At 36.8% G+C, this 15,883-nt stretch overlaps 2 protein-coding genes across 3 annotated transcripts; both read left to right on the forward strand.

Annotated features, from left to right (window-relative positions):
* Positions 1-2,542: 2,542 nt before the first annotated feature.
* LOC144987322 (uncharacterized) lies at positions 2,543-11,004 on the forward strand (the record flags this gene model as incomplete). Its single annotated transcript, XM_078936665.1, has 5 exons — positions 2,543-2,815; positions 8,781-9,044; positions 9,900-10,199; positions 10,482-10,745; positions 10,925-11,004. Coding segments are annotated over exons 1-5 (1,161 nt in total), but the record flags the coding sequence as incomplete, so codon positions are not given.
* Positions 11,005-11,013: 9 nt separating this feature from the next.
* On the forward strand, positions 11,014-14,082 carry LOC144987386 (uncharacterized). Of its 2 annotated transcripts, none has more exons than XM_078936757.1 (10): positions 11,014-11,170; positions 11,254-11,364; positions 11,443-11,458; positions 11,558-11,637; positions 11,810-11,881; positions 12,084-12,140; positions 12,238-12,300; positions 12,408-12,449; positions 12,625-12,687; positions 12,826-14,082. In XM_078936757.1, exons 1-9 carry the CDS (start codon positions 11,077-11,079, stop codon positions 12,672-12,674), a joined length of 585 nt encoding a protein of 194 aa, XP_078792883.1. In that variant the 5' UTR covers positions 11,014-11,076; the 3' UTR covers positions 12,675-12,687; positions 12,826-14,082. The 2 variants fall into 2 exon arrangements, with proteins under 2 accessions (XP_078792883.1, XP_078792884.1); XM_078936758.1 differs by having other exon boundaries at positions 11,840-11,881.
* Positions 14,083-15,883: the final 1,801 nt, after the last annotated feature.

A 15,883-nucleotide genomic window follows, 5' to 3' on the forward strand; every position in this document is an offset into this window, starting at 1 on the left:
GAGGTAGCAGAGATGAAGATGCTGAGGTTCTGTTTGGAAGTGACCAGGATGGATAGAATCAAGAATGAGGACATCAGAGGGACAGAAGATGTTAGAAGTTTTGGAGATAAAGTCAGAGAGGCCAGACTGAAATGGTTTGCACATGTCCAGAGGAGAAACAGTGAATTTATACATAGAAGGATGCTGAGTCTAGAGCTGCCAGGCAAGAGGTCAAGAGAAAGACCAAAGAGGAGGTTAATGGATGACATGAAGACATGAATGTAGCTGGTGTTAGAGGAGAGAATCCAGAAGACAGAGTTAGATGGAGGAAGCTGAATAACTGTGGCGACCTCTGAAGGGAAAAAAGAAGGGAAAGGAAGAGTGTTTCTTTATAAGGTTTAATTTGAAACATTAAAGTCTGCTTCACTGCAGTCTCAATACAGATCAATGCAGAATCCAGTCTGAGTTCAGGACTCGATCCGAGACAATGGACTTTTCCAGTCTATATATAAGCCAAATTATTTTAGTAAAAAAATTCTAAGATCTGAGACTGAAAGGATGAAAATGGACAAAGTTCATCTTCTCATGACTTCATGCTGCAGCAGTTTTTATATTTTCTTCTTCATCTGGTGTGAATGATGTGATGTTAACACTTCAACCAGGAAGTGACCATAAAATGCAGAAATAGAAAATGTTTCTGCACTGAGACCATGTGACTCTTCACATCCCAGAAGCTGATCTTAGTGGTTTAGAAGAATGAAGACATTTGCTGTTAGAAAAGAGGACACGGATGAACAAAGAGCAGAACTACTATCAGTCAGTCCACACTGTGAGTATTCTAGACTTACCAGAATGAGAACATTTTCATTTCTTGGTGACTGAAAGAAGTTCACTGCTTTGTGGACAATCTGGACTTGAAGATTTCTCTGCAGCTCATTTGAAAAAGACATGAAATTGTCTGATAGGTGCAGCTGCATTTGAGATCATCTGCAGAGGTTTGATTGTTCAGGCTGGTGTTCCTGTTCCAATAATCAATCCCAGTTCATGACAAGTGTCTGCAAAGGATTCAGCTTTGGATTCAGAAAAGTATTTTGATTGTTTTAGAAGCAAATCTTTACTTTGCTTTGTCTAAAATTGCATTTTTGTGGCTGATGATGTTTTAATGTCTTTCAATCATAGATAAAATCATTAAATTTCATTTTTCTCTTTTCCATCAGGATTTTCTCATCAGTGTGATTTGATTGTGAGGATGGGACACACTCTGCTCTGTAAACTGGAGTTCATCTGTGAGTTTTTCACAAGAACTTTTGCTGTTTTCATCACATTCATCAGGAAAAATGTCAAAGCAAAGAAAAACTATTTTTGAACTAAATTGTTAGAATTTCATGTTTCAACTGCAGCTGTTTTCTCCACAGGATTCAGCTGAACTCTATCAGGGATCATGATGAACAGTTTTCTTTAGAAAGAAATCATTTTTCTTTGTTTATTTACTAAAACCTTGACATTATTGTTAGAGAAACCATTGACTTAATGTCACATTCATTGACAGTTTTAGTTTAATTTCTTTCTATTGTTGAAATATTGTATCAGTTTCTGAATCTCTGATGTTTCCATCTTTCATGTACAGTAGTGCTGTATTCACTCCTCCACAGTGGACACACTGAAGGTGACACTTTTGGACTTTTTGATGTTTCTTTTCATAGTTTTTACATTCATGTCAGTTTAAGTAGCATTTTTAGACAAAAAATGATTTTAAAATGTGCTAGTTTGGTTTTGTTGGTGTTTATCTTCATTTAAAAAAGTTTTTTGTAAATTGTGGTTTTGTGTTTGTTCTAGATGCTGAATTGACCTTTGAACCCAAATGATCATCTTTCTTTGTTGGAGAATCTTTAACCTTCAAATGTGACATGGAGGAAGGAAGAACAGATGAATGGAAATACACATTGAAGAGAAATGATTGGACACTTTATTCTGACGTCGCACAACAAGATTTCAAAATAAATCTCCAGTATAAAAGTTACAGTGGTGATTTTCAGTGCTGTGGTCTCAGAAAGGATTCAGATTATAAAAAGTGCAGCAACAGAGTTTCTATACGTGTATCAGGTAATTTCTTAGTGTGTTTTTGACATGACTCATTTTATGACAGAATTTATATTTAGGAATTAATTTAGTGAATGTCACTGATGCAACATTATTGTCATAATTATTAAGTGAAATTGTGTTTGTCAAACATTGCAGACAGAGCCAGAGCCACACTGACAGCAGCAACAACAACTGTGTCAGTAGGAGACAGAGTGACACTGATCTGCTCTGTGGAGAAATGTGCTGGTTGGAAATATGAGTGGTTCAGAAGAACCTCACACACCTCTGAAGACACAATCAATGATGGACTAAATGGAAACATCAGAGTCTCACAAGGAGGAATCTACAGATGCAGAGGATTTAGAGGAGAACCAGCCGTCTACTCTGATCCAAGTGATGAAGTCACCATTCAAATAACCTGTGAGTGATTTCACTTTGTTGAAAGCTTTTCACAATCATTGATTTGAACATTAAAAATGTGTTTTATTGTTTTTAAATCTGATGGAAACAGTTTCCAACAAAGTCAGTGTAACCCAAAAACCCAGCTGGTCTCAGATCTTCAGAGGAGAGAGGATCACTCTGACATGTGAGGTTCAGGGAGGTGAAGGAGTTCAGTGGGAGTATGAATGGAGAAGACCTCAGTCACAGACATTCAGGACAAAGCAGAAAGACTGGACTATCACAGCTTCCATCAGTGGAGACTACAGCTGTAAGAGCAGACCCACAGATGATTCATATTCTGCAACAAAGTGGAGTAAAACTTTAAGGTTGTCTGTTTTAGGTAAGAATTTCTTACTTAGTTGAATGTAAAGATTTTTTTCTTCTACTTTTACCAAAAATTAGAACTTGTAAAATGTTTCTTAAATTTTCTATAAACAAAAAATAAAATGATTTAAAAATACATCAACACTGATTTAAAAAGTATATTTTTGACAGGATTTTATTTAAAAATCACAATTTTACAATCATGGATTTAAAAAACAGAGAAAATCCAGTTAGAAACATAAAAAAAAAGATTGTTGTCAGAATAATTATTACTAAATAATTTATGTACAGAAATTGTTCATTTTACAACCAAGGAGAATAAGTTTACTGGGTTTTGGCTTAAAACTATGGAAGCGAATCTGTAGCATAAATAAAAAGCAAAGTCAAAACCAGAAATGCTTTTTCATTTTCAAAATGAAGCTGCATTTTTTGACTCAAAATTAAAATGAAAAAGCAATACTTCAAAATGCTTTTTCATTTCCTTCCTCAACCCAGCTTTTTCTGTCACTTAATTAAAATTAATGCTTTTAAGAAAGTCAAAGTCAAAGTCGGCTTTATTGTCAAATATGCTGCATCCATAAAGACATACAGCACAGATGAAATTGCTTTCCTCTCACCCCACAGTGCAAGCAGCATATAAAATAATAAATAAATAAACGACTTAAAAAATAGATAAAAGACAGCAATAATAAGAAGAATAACAGTAGTCTAAACAGTGCAGAGAGCAATAAGGTGGTTAAAGTGGCAGTTTAAAGTGACAACAGTGCTGAGAACAGTAAGTGGATGAGTCATTGATGGCAGTCTTTGGTGAAGGTGGTGATCTGAACTATTGTGAAAGTTTTCAATGTGAGCTTGTAGGTTGGAGTGGAGGGGCCAGAGGGGGGAGGGCAGGGAGGGAATTGAGTGTCCTTATCGCCTGATGGAGGAAACTGTCTTTTAGTCTGCTGGTTCTAGCCTGGATACTTTGCAGCCTCCTCCCTGATGGCAGCAGGTTGAAGTGTCTCTGGGATGGGTGGGAGGGGTCCCCTGCAATCCTGATGGCTTTGCGGGTGAGGCGGGAGCGGTAAATATCTGAGAGGCCAGTAAGAGGGACACCAACGATCTTCTCAGCTGTTTTCACAATGTGCTGCAGAGTCTTCCGGCAGGACGCGTTGCAGGCTCCGTACCACACGGTGATGCAGCTGGTCAGGATGCTCTCGATGGCCCCCCTGTAAAAAGTCTGCATGATGGGGGGAGGAGCTTTGGCCTTCTTCAGTTTACGGAGGAAGTACAGGCGTTGTTGGGATTTCTTGGCCAGTGATGCGGTGTTTTGGTTCCAAGACAGGTCGTCGGAGATGTGCACCCCCAGGAACTTATTACAACAAGTTTCCCAGGGTGGATTTGAAAATGCAAATGCAATCCCCTCTTTGCGTTTTCGTTTTAATTATGACACAGAATAAGCGGTTTTAAGTATAAAATGAAAAAGCATTTTGAAATATTGCTTTTTCATTTGAATTTTGAGTCATTTGATGCAGTTACATTTTGAAAATTAAAAAGCATTTCTATTAATCCATTTTAATTGTCAAATTAAAAATTTCTAAATGAATTTTACTACACATTTAGCAGGGACCTTTTTGAAAATGAAATGTCAAATACCATTTTCTTTATCATTTTAATTAAGTGACAGAAAAAGCTGGGTTGAGGAAGGAAATGAAAAAGCATTTTGAAGTATTGCTTTTTCATTTTAATTTTGAGTCAAAGAATGCAGCTTCATTTTGAAAATGAAAAAACATTTCTGGTTTTGACTTTGCTTTTTATTTATGCTACAGATTCGCTTCCATATAAACTAGAGCTGTGACAGTGTCGCATTTTTGATAACCGCAGTGATGAACCACCAGGGGGCGCGGTGTCGCGGTTAAGATGGAAACATGCTATGAGTTTTTCTCTATATTGTTATTAAAGGCATCAAAATACATGACAGGAATCCTTTTAGACAATTAAAGTAAACAAACATGTTTCTATCTAAGAAGATGGTCACATATTTTATTTCTTATGTTTTAACAAGAAATAATCAATTTAAAGTTTATCATGATTTTTCTTGTAAATGTGTTTTAATATTAATAAAATCTGTTTCTTTTATTGTTTTGAAATCTATTCCAGATCCTCCAAAGGCTCAGATAAGCAGAAGTGGAGGAACTCTGACCTGTTCTGTGAATCCATCATCATCTGGTTGGAGTTATTATTTTTACAGAGGAGAGAAAAACCAGGAAGTGCTGACAGTGCAAAATACTGATTTCCATTCTAATAGAGAAATCAGAGTTTCACAGGGAGGAGTCTACAGATGCAGAGGAGGAAGAGGAGAACCAGTTTATTACTCAGAGTTCAGTGATCCAGTCACCATTGTTGGTGAGTTTCTTTGTGTTTTCTTTCTTCATTATTGAAATAATCAGCATGGAAACTTCCAGACCTTTAAGAAGTTCAGACATTCACATTTATTAGTCATTGAAGTCACTCACTGTTCATCTGAGGAGCTTCTTCACTTCTGACTGCTGGTGAGGAAGTTCTCTTTCTTTCTGTTCTGACCATCTCCAAGCTTTGACACAAACGTTAAATAACTAGACGTCATGTGATCAGATGCAAACGTCAAAGATCCAGTTTGGATCAGGATGGTGGACTAATGTCTCATTATTCAAAGAAAGTCTTCATGTGGTTTAGTGCTGATGAGTCTGGTTACTGCTCTGTTATTGTGTCAGTTGTGAATGGGAGCCCAGATTCCTGAGAAAAGATGTCAAAGATGACAGAGGACAGAAAGTGGGTCACCCCCCCCCCCCCCCCCATGTTTCTCCATTTGGACATAGATTTTTATTTATTTATTTAAGGATCCCCAGTAGTCTTAACCAAAGGTAAGACTACTGTTCCTGGCGTCCGCATTAAAGGAATCACTCAAAAACCTTTCACATTGAATGAACATAAAAAAATTATTAAAAGGTTTTCCACCTGATTAGAAAGCTTGACTTGAACAAAAATGAATCATATTGGTCCTACTTAATGTACTTAGGTTGGGTCAACTTGATGTATTTAGGTTCAACCTAATAAATTTAAGTTGATTCAATTTAAACACTACAGTTGTACTAAACTTTAACTTAATATTGTTGCTCACTCTAATAAGAAAAAAGTTGACCTAATTTAAATGAATCACTACAATTGGTAACACGTAATTGTTTAAGTTTATTGAACTTAAATTTGTATGTCTACCCAACTCAATATGTGGATCTAACTTAACTTGTTTGTTATATTTTCTTTAGTTTTGTTTAAACACCTGAAATTGACACACTTTTCTAAAGTTCAACCTATGGGCCTTGTAATTTTCATATCAAATAGATGAATTAACCAGCAATGTCCCGCATTTCAGGATAGGAGTTCATGTGTAAATATCTCTGTCTTTCATATTGGATCACTGGTGTTTTACTGAACAAGGGGGTTGATTATCATCCTCTCCCAAAATAAACACAACACTTTAAATTACTAGTTAAAAGGGAGTAAAACAGCTAGACAACAAAACACATGGACAAAAACTCACACTTAATCACCAATCTGCCCAGATAGACAAAGAAAATGGTATCCCACAATGCCTTGGGATTACTAATATAATCCAATTTAATGGTATCATGTTGGATCAACATGATTGAATTTAGTTACTGCTAAATTGATTATTTTTATGTACAATCGACATGATTCCTTCACGTATGATTTACAAACATACAATTTTCTGGTTGAAATGACAAGTTACATTTCTGTAAAGTTAATTGGCTGGTAATTTCCTTTTTTTGAGTATACACAACATCAGCAAAATACATACATGAAAAAACAAATACAGAGGAAATTATATATTCAAAATAAATCTCAAAAAACAAAAATATGAGAATCTATTTTATTAAAACAAATGACAATTGTGCAGCGAAATTATGTTATAAAATTTCGATTTTTTAAGATTAGCTTTAAAACTCTTTTGGCATTTTTCTACTTTGGTTTTTGAAGGCAGCATGTTCCAGTATGTAATTGACCTTCATGACAGTTTTTTTAGGGCTCTGGTTCGTGGTAGAGGGAGAGTTAAAGTAACAGAAGATTTTCTAGTGTTAAATTATGTCTTATATTGGAGAGCAACAGCTGCAAAAATACACTAAAGGGTTTGTACAGGGTCCAGATTTTATGCAGAAACAAAATCAGACTACATGCAAACCTGTCCTGAACGTTCATGCATGAAAGACACGGATGCATCCAGTCTGTATTAGTCCTAAAAGGACAACCCAGAGCTAATCTTGCAGCCCTGTTCTGCACTTTCTGAAGTCTTTCAAGGTCATCTTTGTTTGCATTTGACCAAATAGCAGAGCAGTAATCTAAGTGACACATGACCAAAGTCTTTGATCTCTCTCCTTCATAAGTTGATTTAGATCAACATCCAACCAAGGAGCTTGACTAGATCTCACAGTTACTTTCCTTATTGGTGCATGTTTATCACATATGGCTGAAAATAATTTATAAATCTCTCTATAAAGGATTCTGCATGTGTGTGACATAGTACTTTGTACCATTGCACTCTCAACATATCACTATGATGTTGTTTATTTTCATAGTTTTTGCATTAATGTCAGTTTAATGCATCATTTTTAGACAAAACCTCTGATTGTATATTTTTATTAATAATAGATGTTCTTTTTTGTTGTTTCTTTACATGGTAAAATCAAGTTTTTTTAATTCAATTGTGTGTTTGTGTTTGTTCTAGATGCTGTGTTGACCTTTGAACCCAAATGGTCAACTTTTTTTACTGGAGAATCTTTAACCTTCAAATGTGACATGAAGGAAGGAAGAACAGATGACTGGAAATACACATTGAAGAGAAATGATTGGACACTTTATTCTGACGTCACACAACAAGATTTCAAAATAAATCCTCTGATTAAAGGTCACAGTGGGGATTTTCAGTGCTGTGGTCTCTGGAAGGGTTCAGATTATACAAAGTGCAGCAACAGAGTCTCTATACGTGTATCAGGTAATTTCTTAGTGTGTTTTTGACATGAATCATTTTATGAGAGAATTTATATTTAAGAATTTATTCATGTTGAACAAACTAAAGCATCTATTTAGGATGTATGTTTTAACATTATCATTCCTAAATATATAAACTGCTTTTAGATATTACTGATGCAACATTATTGTCATAATTATTAAGTGTAATTGTGTTTGTCAAACATTGCAGACAGAGCCAGAGCCACACTGACAGCAGCAACAACAACTGTGTCAGTAGGAGACAGAGTGACACTGATCTGCTCTGTGGAGAAATCTGCTGGTTGGAAATATGAGTGGTTCAGAAGAACCTCACACACCTCTGAAGACACAATCAATGATGGACTAAATGGAAACATCAGAGTCTCACAAGGAGGAATCTACAGATGCAGAGGATTTAGAGGAGAACCAGCCGTCTACTCTGATAAAAGTGATGAAGTCACCATTCAAATAACCTGTGAGTGATTTCACTTTATTGAAAGCTTTTCACAATCATTGATTTGAACATTAAAAATGTGTTTTATTGTTTTTAAATCTGATGGAAACAGTTTCCAACAAAGTCAGTGTAACCCAAAAACCCAGCTGGTCTCAGATCTTCAGAGGAGAGAGGATCACTCTGACATGTGAGGTTCAGGGAGGTGAAGGAGTTCAGTGGGAGTATGAATGGAGAACACCTCAGTCACAGACATTCAGGACAAAGCAGAAAGACTGGACTATCACAGCTTCCATCAGTGGAGACTACAGCTGTAAGAGCAGACCCACAGATGATTCATATTCTGCAACAAACTGGAGTAAAGCTTCAAGGTTGTCTGTTTTAGGTAAATTAGTCTTTTTTGTATTTTTTACGTTTGTTCAAACAATGGAAAACACGTAAAATATCAGATAAATACATCTATTTTTGAACTCCACAGCACACAAACCAAAGGCTGAACTGAAGATCACAAAGTCTCCAGTAGGGGGCAGAGTGACCCTGAGCTGTTCAGTGAAGCCTTCATCATCTGGTTGGAGTTTCTTCTGGTTCAGAGGAGAGAAACCCTCCAAACTGCTGAGAACACAAGATGCTGATTTCCTCTCAAATGGACAAATCAGAGTCTCACAGGGAGGAGTCTACAGATGCAGAGGAGGAAGAGGAGAACCAGTTTATCACACAGAGTTCAGTGATCCAGTCACCATTGGTGAGTTTAAAAAGAATTTACTGGAGCACAAAATATGAAAAAATAAACTCTTTAAAGATTGATATGTTGAACAATATCTATAAAACTGTTTTGGTTCTAAAGCTCTTCACTCTTATTTTTTAAGCACAACGTTTTCTTTACTTTTAACTACAAAAGCCACTGAAAAAAATATGTCTTCTAAAAAGGCCAAAATGAGCCCTGCTGTAAATGTAAACACATAAAACTAACAAAAGGATGTTGGTGTGACACTGTGTGCTTGATTTGAAAACGGCTGTAAAATTATTTAGAAATCAACAACAATTGTTCTCATCCTTAACGATTAAACTAATGTTTCATTTCTTATGGTTTTGATTGACATATTTTAAAATACACAGCAGGGAGGGGTACTGGTAACCATAGCAACTTAATGACAAGAACAATTCTTGATGAAAAACCAACATAACTGTGGAATAGACAGAATTGAATAAAACTGAGTCCATTTCAGCTAAAGAGCATTGCTGTGTTTCTGTTGCAGTTCCTGCAAAAATCAAAGTGTTGCACGCTGACAGAGTTGGTCCATCATCTGTAAAAGTGAAACATTGACAATAAATGATCTCTGTTGAAGAGAAGCTGCTGATCATTTCTTCTAATAGTGTAGTTTGTCATAGAGCAGCAGAAGTCACAGCAGAGCAGCAGAGAGGTCAAAACAATCACGAAGAAAGTGAAAAATCTCCTTCTTCATTTCTGTCTGACAGCAGAGTTATCAGAGTTCTGTCAACCTGTGGAGCTTCTTCTATCAGAACCAAAGGTGTCACATGAAAGAGTTTGGTCAGAAACACAACCAAGTCACTAAAAACAACACTATTTCTCCCCCAGAACCTGTCCTGAGAGTGTCTCCATGGTGGTTGAGTCCTGGAGCCTCAGTGACTCTGAGCTGTGAGGTTGAACATGTGTCTGCAGGATGGAGCTTCTACTGGTATAAAGCTGTTCCTGATCTATCACACAAGTCTGGCTCTTACAGCTATGAGCTGCTGCCTGCTAGCTCCAATGGGACTGCAGACAACTCCTACATCATTCATGGACAGACACACACAGCAGGATATGTGTGCAGAGCTGGAAGAGGAGAGCCACACTTCTACACTCTTTACAGTCAGCCTCACTTTGTCTGGTCTGGAGGTCAGACTTCTGATTGTTGATTCATTTCTGTCAACACTGAATGATTTCTCTTCACATTTCTAATGCCGTCAGATTCTGCTCTTTAGTTTGCTTGTTTCCACTTATTGCTAACAGTCAACTGTCATTCAAAATGTTGTAAACAAATGTTTCTTTTTCATTTGCATAGAGCCATTCTAACTCCAACCCATTGAATGAAAATCCATTGAAACACATTTGTTTTTGTGTCTCTTTGCTCTCCAAATCAAGCTAAAGTGTGCTGATCTTCATCCTGTTTGTTTTCAGATCTTCATCCATCAGCGTCTCTCTCAGTGAGTCCTGACAGAGTCCAACACTTCACCTCTGACTCTGTCTCACTGAGCTGTGAGGGAAACTCTGCTGAGTGGAGAGTCAGCAGGTTTCTGCTTCCTGACTTCCTGTCATTCTGTTCTGACTGGGGAACAATGAATGGATCAACATGTCATGTTCAGAAGATCCAGTCCAGTAATGCAGTGTACTGGTGTGAGTCTGGATCAGCATTCAGCAACGCAGTCAACATCACTGGACACTGTGAGTGGAAACATGTTTGGATTCCTATTTTTAGCTTGACTTTCATCATTGGATTGATTTGAAACACATGCAGAAGTTGAAGATGGATTTAGATGATCAACTGGATGTCAAAGCAGAATGAAGCAGACGTCAAACATGTTGGGATCATATGTGATGAAGATGAATGTTGATGTTTCCAGATGATGATGAGCTTCTCCTGCTGAGTCCTGTCCATCCTGTGACTGAGGGACATTCTGTTACTCTTGGCTGCAAGTTGAGGACTGAAAATCTTCTTTCTAAAGTGTTTTTCTATCAAAATGACACAATCATCCAAAGTGAGAGCAGAGTGGAGATGATCATCCCTGCAGTGTCAAAGTCTCATGAAGGCTTCTACAAGTGTCAATCCTCAGGAAAAGAATCACCACAGAGCTGGTTGGCAGTAACATGTCAGGAAATCTCTATTGATTCATTGGAAATCCTTTAGGTGATAATATTTCCATATATTTGAATCAAACATGTTTTTTTACAGCTGCATCCAGACCTGACAGCTCCTCATTTCCTGTCTTGGTTGTTGCTCTAACTTCTGTAGTTTTGGTCATTTTTCTATTCATGATGTGGTTTCTCTACAAAAGATCAAGAGGTGAGAAATATTATTGATTATTAGATAATATTCATAATAATCTCATGTTAATCAATAACAGATTTTTTTCTTTTCCAGATTCAGACATCATCAGGTTTGTGCAGCTCTGTGTTTTTATGTTTAAAGTGTGACAGATGATTTTCTTGGAGATGATGTTTTCAATCATTCTAATCTTTCTATTTCTTTCTTCCAGCAGCTCTCAGGACAACAACCAGAGCTCTGCTGCAGACCACAGAGAAGCTCAGCACAGAAATGACTCCATGCTCCTCCATGGTTAGTCTAAACTTTGACTGATCTGGATTTATTCTAGAAGTTTGACTTTAGAACAAATGAACTGAACAGAACAGTTTCCTCTCTTGATGTCTGATCTGGAAACTGATGGAAACATTTTGTTCCTGTTGGTTTAGAAGAGGTTGATTCTGTCTTTGTGAAATTCCTTTTTAAGGTGGTTCTTCTCTGTTTGAATCACACAAAGGTCCTGAGGAGATTCAAACTGATCCAGAAGATGAAAACAAAGGTAAAATGAAAGAATCAGTCAAGATTAAGAACATTTATCTGTTCATTTACATCTAAATTATTATTCTGTGGTTCAAAAATGACACATTTTCTCTATCAGACATATAAAAAAAACAAATTAAAGAAAACATATTTTTATTGTAGACTTTTAGATAAAAGCAGAAATGATCCAAATATAAAAATATGAATAATTGATGTTTCAGGTGAATCCAGGAAGGTTACATATTCTTCAATCAAGCTTAAAACCGTCACTAAGAAAAGTGAGAAAATCAAAGCATTTATTCAACATTTAACTAAAGAAAAAGCTTCAAGATAGATTTATGAACCAGTTGAGTCAAATCCAATGTTTTCTGACAGAAAAGAGACAGAAAGCAGCAGAGGAGACAGTTTACTCTGATGTGAAGACAGGAGCGTCTGCAGGTAAGATCTGCCACTACATGGAAACATTTTCTCCATCCATGCAGCTGCCTTTCCAAATGACTGTCAGGCTGTCAGCTTCTGTCATGTTGGATGTTGTTTGCTTTTAGATGGCAGTCAGCTGTATGCACAGATCATGAAGAAAAACAAAGGTAAGTCAAATCTTCATCTTTGTAACTTCACTGACTGAAAACTGCTGGAAAGGAAACTGCAGGATTCATTCAAGTCAATGTTTTCAAGTCATTCACTTGTTACAATGTGAAATGAACACAACTGTCTTTATTGTTTTCCAGTTTCTACTTAATATTTGATTTGATTTTCTGACAGGAAAATGGTCTCATTCAGCTGATGAGATGCTTTACTCTGAAGTTCAATGAGGACAAACACTTGGTAAGTTTCCATCTGATTCTCTAGAGATCAAATCTGATAGAAATGATAGAAACTTGAATTTGTTGATGTAGGTTCTGCATCAAGACCATGCTCCACCCTCAGCTGCTGAGTAACTCTGCATTTTGGCTTTTCTTGTAGATCCACAGAGCCAGCAGCATCCATCAATGTGATGAACAAACGTCTCACCTGTAGGTGGCGCTGCTAGGACAGCTGCACGTTTGCAGGGCTCCAAATGTTTGCCTCTCTTTTGGTCTCATTTTAGTATTTTTCTTCAGTTTTTTTTATTTCATATGTGATCTTAACAACTTTCCTGCAGCTGCCTAACATATAATCCTAAAGGAACTCAGGGATGAATTGAATTTGCTGAGATTTTCTCTGGATTGTTAGTTTTTCCAACATCAACCAAGTCTGCAGCTGCAGTCCAGGATCAGCTGATGTCTCTGGTTCACACAGTCTGCTCTATCAAGGCTGATCATGAACAACATGGAGCTTCAGACTTTTCTGTCCTTTAAGATCCTGGACGTCCAGATCCAGGTCAGTCTGGACTTTCAGACAGAATCTTACTTCCACCAGAACCATCAGGAAACAACTGGACTTGTTCTGTTGTTGAACTGAACGCTGCAGAAGGAATGTGAGTCCTTATATGGTCAGACTTTGAGACTATTCTTCTCCATAATTACTTTTTTAACCTTCTGATATACTTTTAAACTTTTTTTAAGTCCTTATAATGTAGAATATGTTAAAGTTTACTAACCAAACAGATTCAGCTTAAAGTCCCACTCTGATCATCTTTTGATCTATTCTAAAAGCGTTCCCAGTGGTCTTTGAATTGTGATTTCACCGTTTTTAGCCAAAATCAATAAACTTATGTGGTTTTCTCAGTTGTGGGCAGGAATTTTGGCATGGAGTAAGCCTGCCCCCTTTTCCCATCATTCTCTGCTTACACTCTCTCCAGCTAGCTTACAGCCCCTCAAACTAACTTTAGCGGTGCAACAACAATGGCGAGCAATACTGGAACTATCCAGTTGTACAGTTTTGATCCAGATTCCAGCTCAGACGAGGAAAACAAAGACGTTCATGGATCTAGTCGTCTACAAGTGATGCATCAGAATGGAGCAGAGAAGGGAGCTAGTGGCCCACAGATTGTAGCACCTACATCACACCTACAAGGTTCTTCTAGAGGCATTTTTTCATCTGCTCCTCATTCACAAAGATTTCATTGAAAAATGCAGTTTTAAACTTATTTTTCTTTATAAATATCCTCCATTGTTAGAGAAATGCTGTAAGAACCTGTTAAAAACACCAAAAACATAGTTTTCATTAGAGTGGGTCTTTAAAATGCTAACAGATGATAAAAAAGAACATTAATAACAGACGACTTCAAAGAAAATTGTAGTTTTTCTCTCTTGTCGCTCTGCGCTCGTTTTTTTTTTTTGGGGGGGGGGGGTTAAGATTTTTTATTACATTTAAAAACTATATATATATATATATATATATATATATATATATATATATATATATATATATATATATATATATATACTTTTCATGTTATAATTGTGTGATGATAACCATATAAATATATATACTGTATATATTAACTGGTTTCTTTGGACTTTTTTATATCAATAAAAACTTTTGTCACACGTGCATTTATGATTGTGTTCATCATTTCTGTTCTTGTGATTCTAGGATTTCTATTTGTAACATTATTCAGTTTTCACTGTGAGCCGATGAGAGATCCTTGAAGAATAAAACATCAACAAGCTGCATCATTTCCTGAACTGCATGACATGTTCATTCTTGATGAACAGAGACACAGAACAACAGAATGAATCAACCTCAGATGTTTTGTCAACAGAACTTTTCATTTTTATGGAGGATTTCAACAAACCTGCCAAAACCTCTGAGATAATTCCCCTCTGAGAACTTGATTCATTCTCTGACCTTAGTGGCTCAGGTGGGTGAGCAGGGTGTCCACTGATCCAAGGCTCAGTAGTTCAACCCCCACTCCCCCCTGCTAACTGTTGTTGTGTCCTTGGGCAAGACACCTCACCTTCCCTGCCTCCAGTGTGGCTCCACTGGTGTATGAATGTCCTGGTGATGGTCTGAGGGGTATGGAGTTAATTCTGTCTCAATAATGCCATAAATGCATATAAACTGATTTACAGATTTATTGATGCAGACGTGTAACATAAATTCAAATATCCACATGAGGTGTTTTCACGAATGCACACAAACTGTTTCACAAACATAATTTTGAAGAACACTTTTCAGGTATGAATCATATGAATGACAGAATGTGCATTTACGAATCGCCTCTCATTTGTGAATCTCTGTATTTGTAAGAAATGCGTGTGGTGAATATTGAGACTCTATTAACTGGCCAGGTCTTGCCAGCACAGAGGTGCTAATGCATGCTTTTATTTCCAGCAGACTAGATTATTGTAATGCCCTGCTCTCTGTTCTTCCCAGAACAAGAATATCAAACCTCCAACTGCTGCAAAATTCAGCAAAACGCGTGTTGAGGACCAGGGGGCGGGAACACATTACACCCATTTTAAAATCGCTGCATTGGCTCCCTGTGTGCTTCAGGATTGATTTTAAAGTTCTTTTATCGGTTTACAAATGTTTTTATGGTCTTGGGCCTTCATATTTATCTGATAGGATTTTAAAGTATGAGCCCTCGCGGACACTGAGGTCCTCTGAGACCGGCCTTTTGGTTATTCCAGAAGTTAGAACAAAAACATACGGCGAGGCCTCATTCAGTTTTTACGGACCTCGCCTGTGGAACAGCCTCCCATAGAGCCTCAGGGCCGCAGAGACTGTTCATGTTTTTACAGGAAGGCTTAAGACCTACCTTTTTAATTTAGCTTTTAGTTGAATTTTAGGATTTTTTTTTAAATATTTTAATTATTTATTTATTTTTCTTTTAACTAGTTTTATATGTGTATGTAAATACATTTATTTATTTATTCATTCTATTAATTTTTAAGTCGCTCTTACTATTTCATATGCCTATTAAGGTTTATGTATTTATTTGTTTTTTGTCCATGTTTTATATATATTTTAATTTTATTCCTTTTACATTTTTTTACAGTGTTTTCCTCTGAGGGATCCTCCACATCAGTGACTGACCCTTCTCAGTGAACGGGGTCGCTGCAATGGGATGTCCCGGGTCTGACTCTTTTGATTG

The sequence above is a fragment of the Oryzias latipes genome, chromosome 18, assembly GCF_053564925.1.
Source record: "Oryzias latipes strain Hd-rR chromosome 18, Olatipes_Hd-rR_3.1".
In the NCBI taxonomy this organism is placed as follows: Eukaryota; Metazoa; Chordata; class Actinopteri; order Beloniformes; family Adrianichthyidae; genus Oryzias; species Oryzias latipes.

Excerpts from the sequence above, each read along its gene's own strand:
- LOC144987386 (XM_078936757.1), top strand. The coding sequence starts at position 11,077 with ATGATCATCCCTGCAGTGTCAAAGTCTCATGAAGGCTTCTACAAGTGT. Across the intron at positions 11,638-11,809 it reads TGACTCCATGCTCCTCCATG|GTGGTTCTTCTCTGTTTGAA; the intron begins GTTAGTCTAAAC and ends TTCCTTTTTAAG. Across the intron at positions 12,141-12,237 it reads TAAAACCGTCACTAAGAAAA|AAAAGAGACAGAAAGCAGCA; the intron begins GTGAGAAAATCA and ends GTTTTCTGACAG.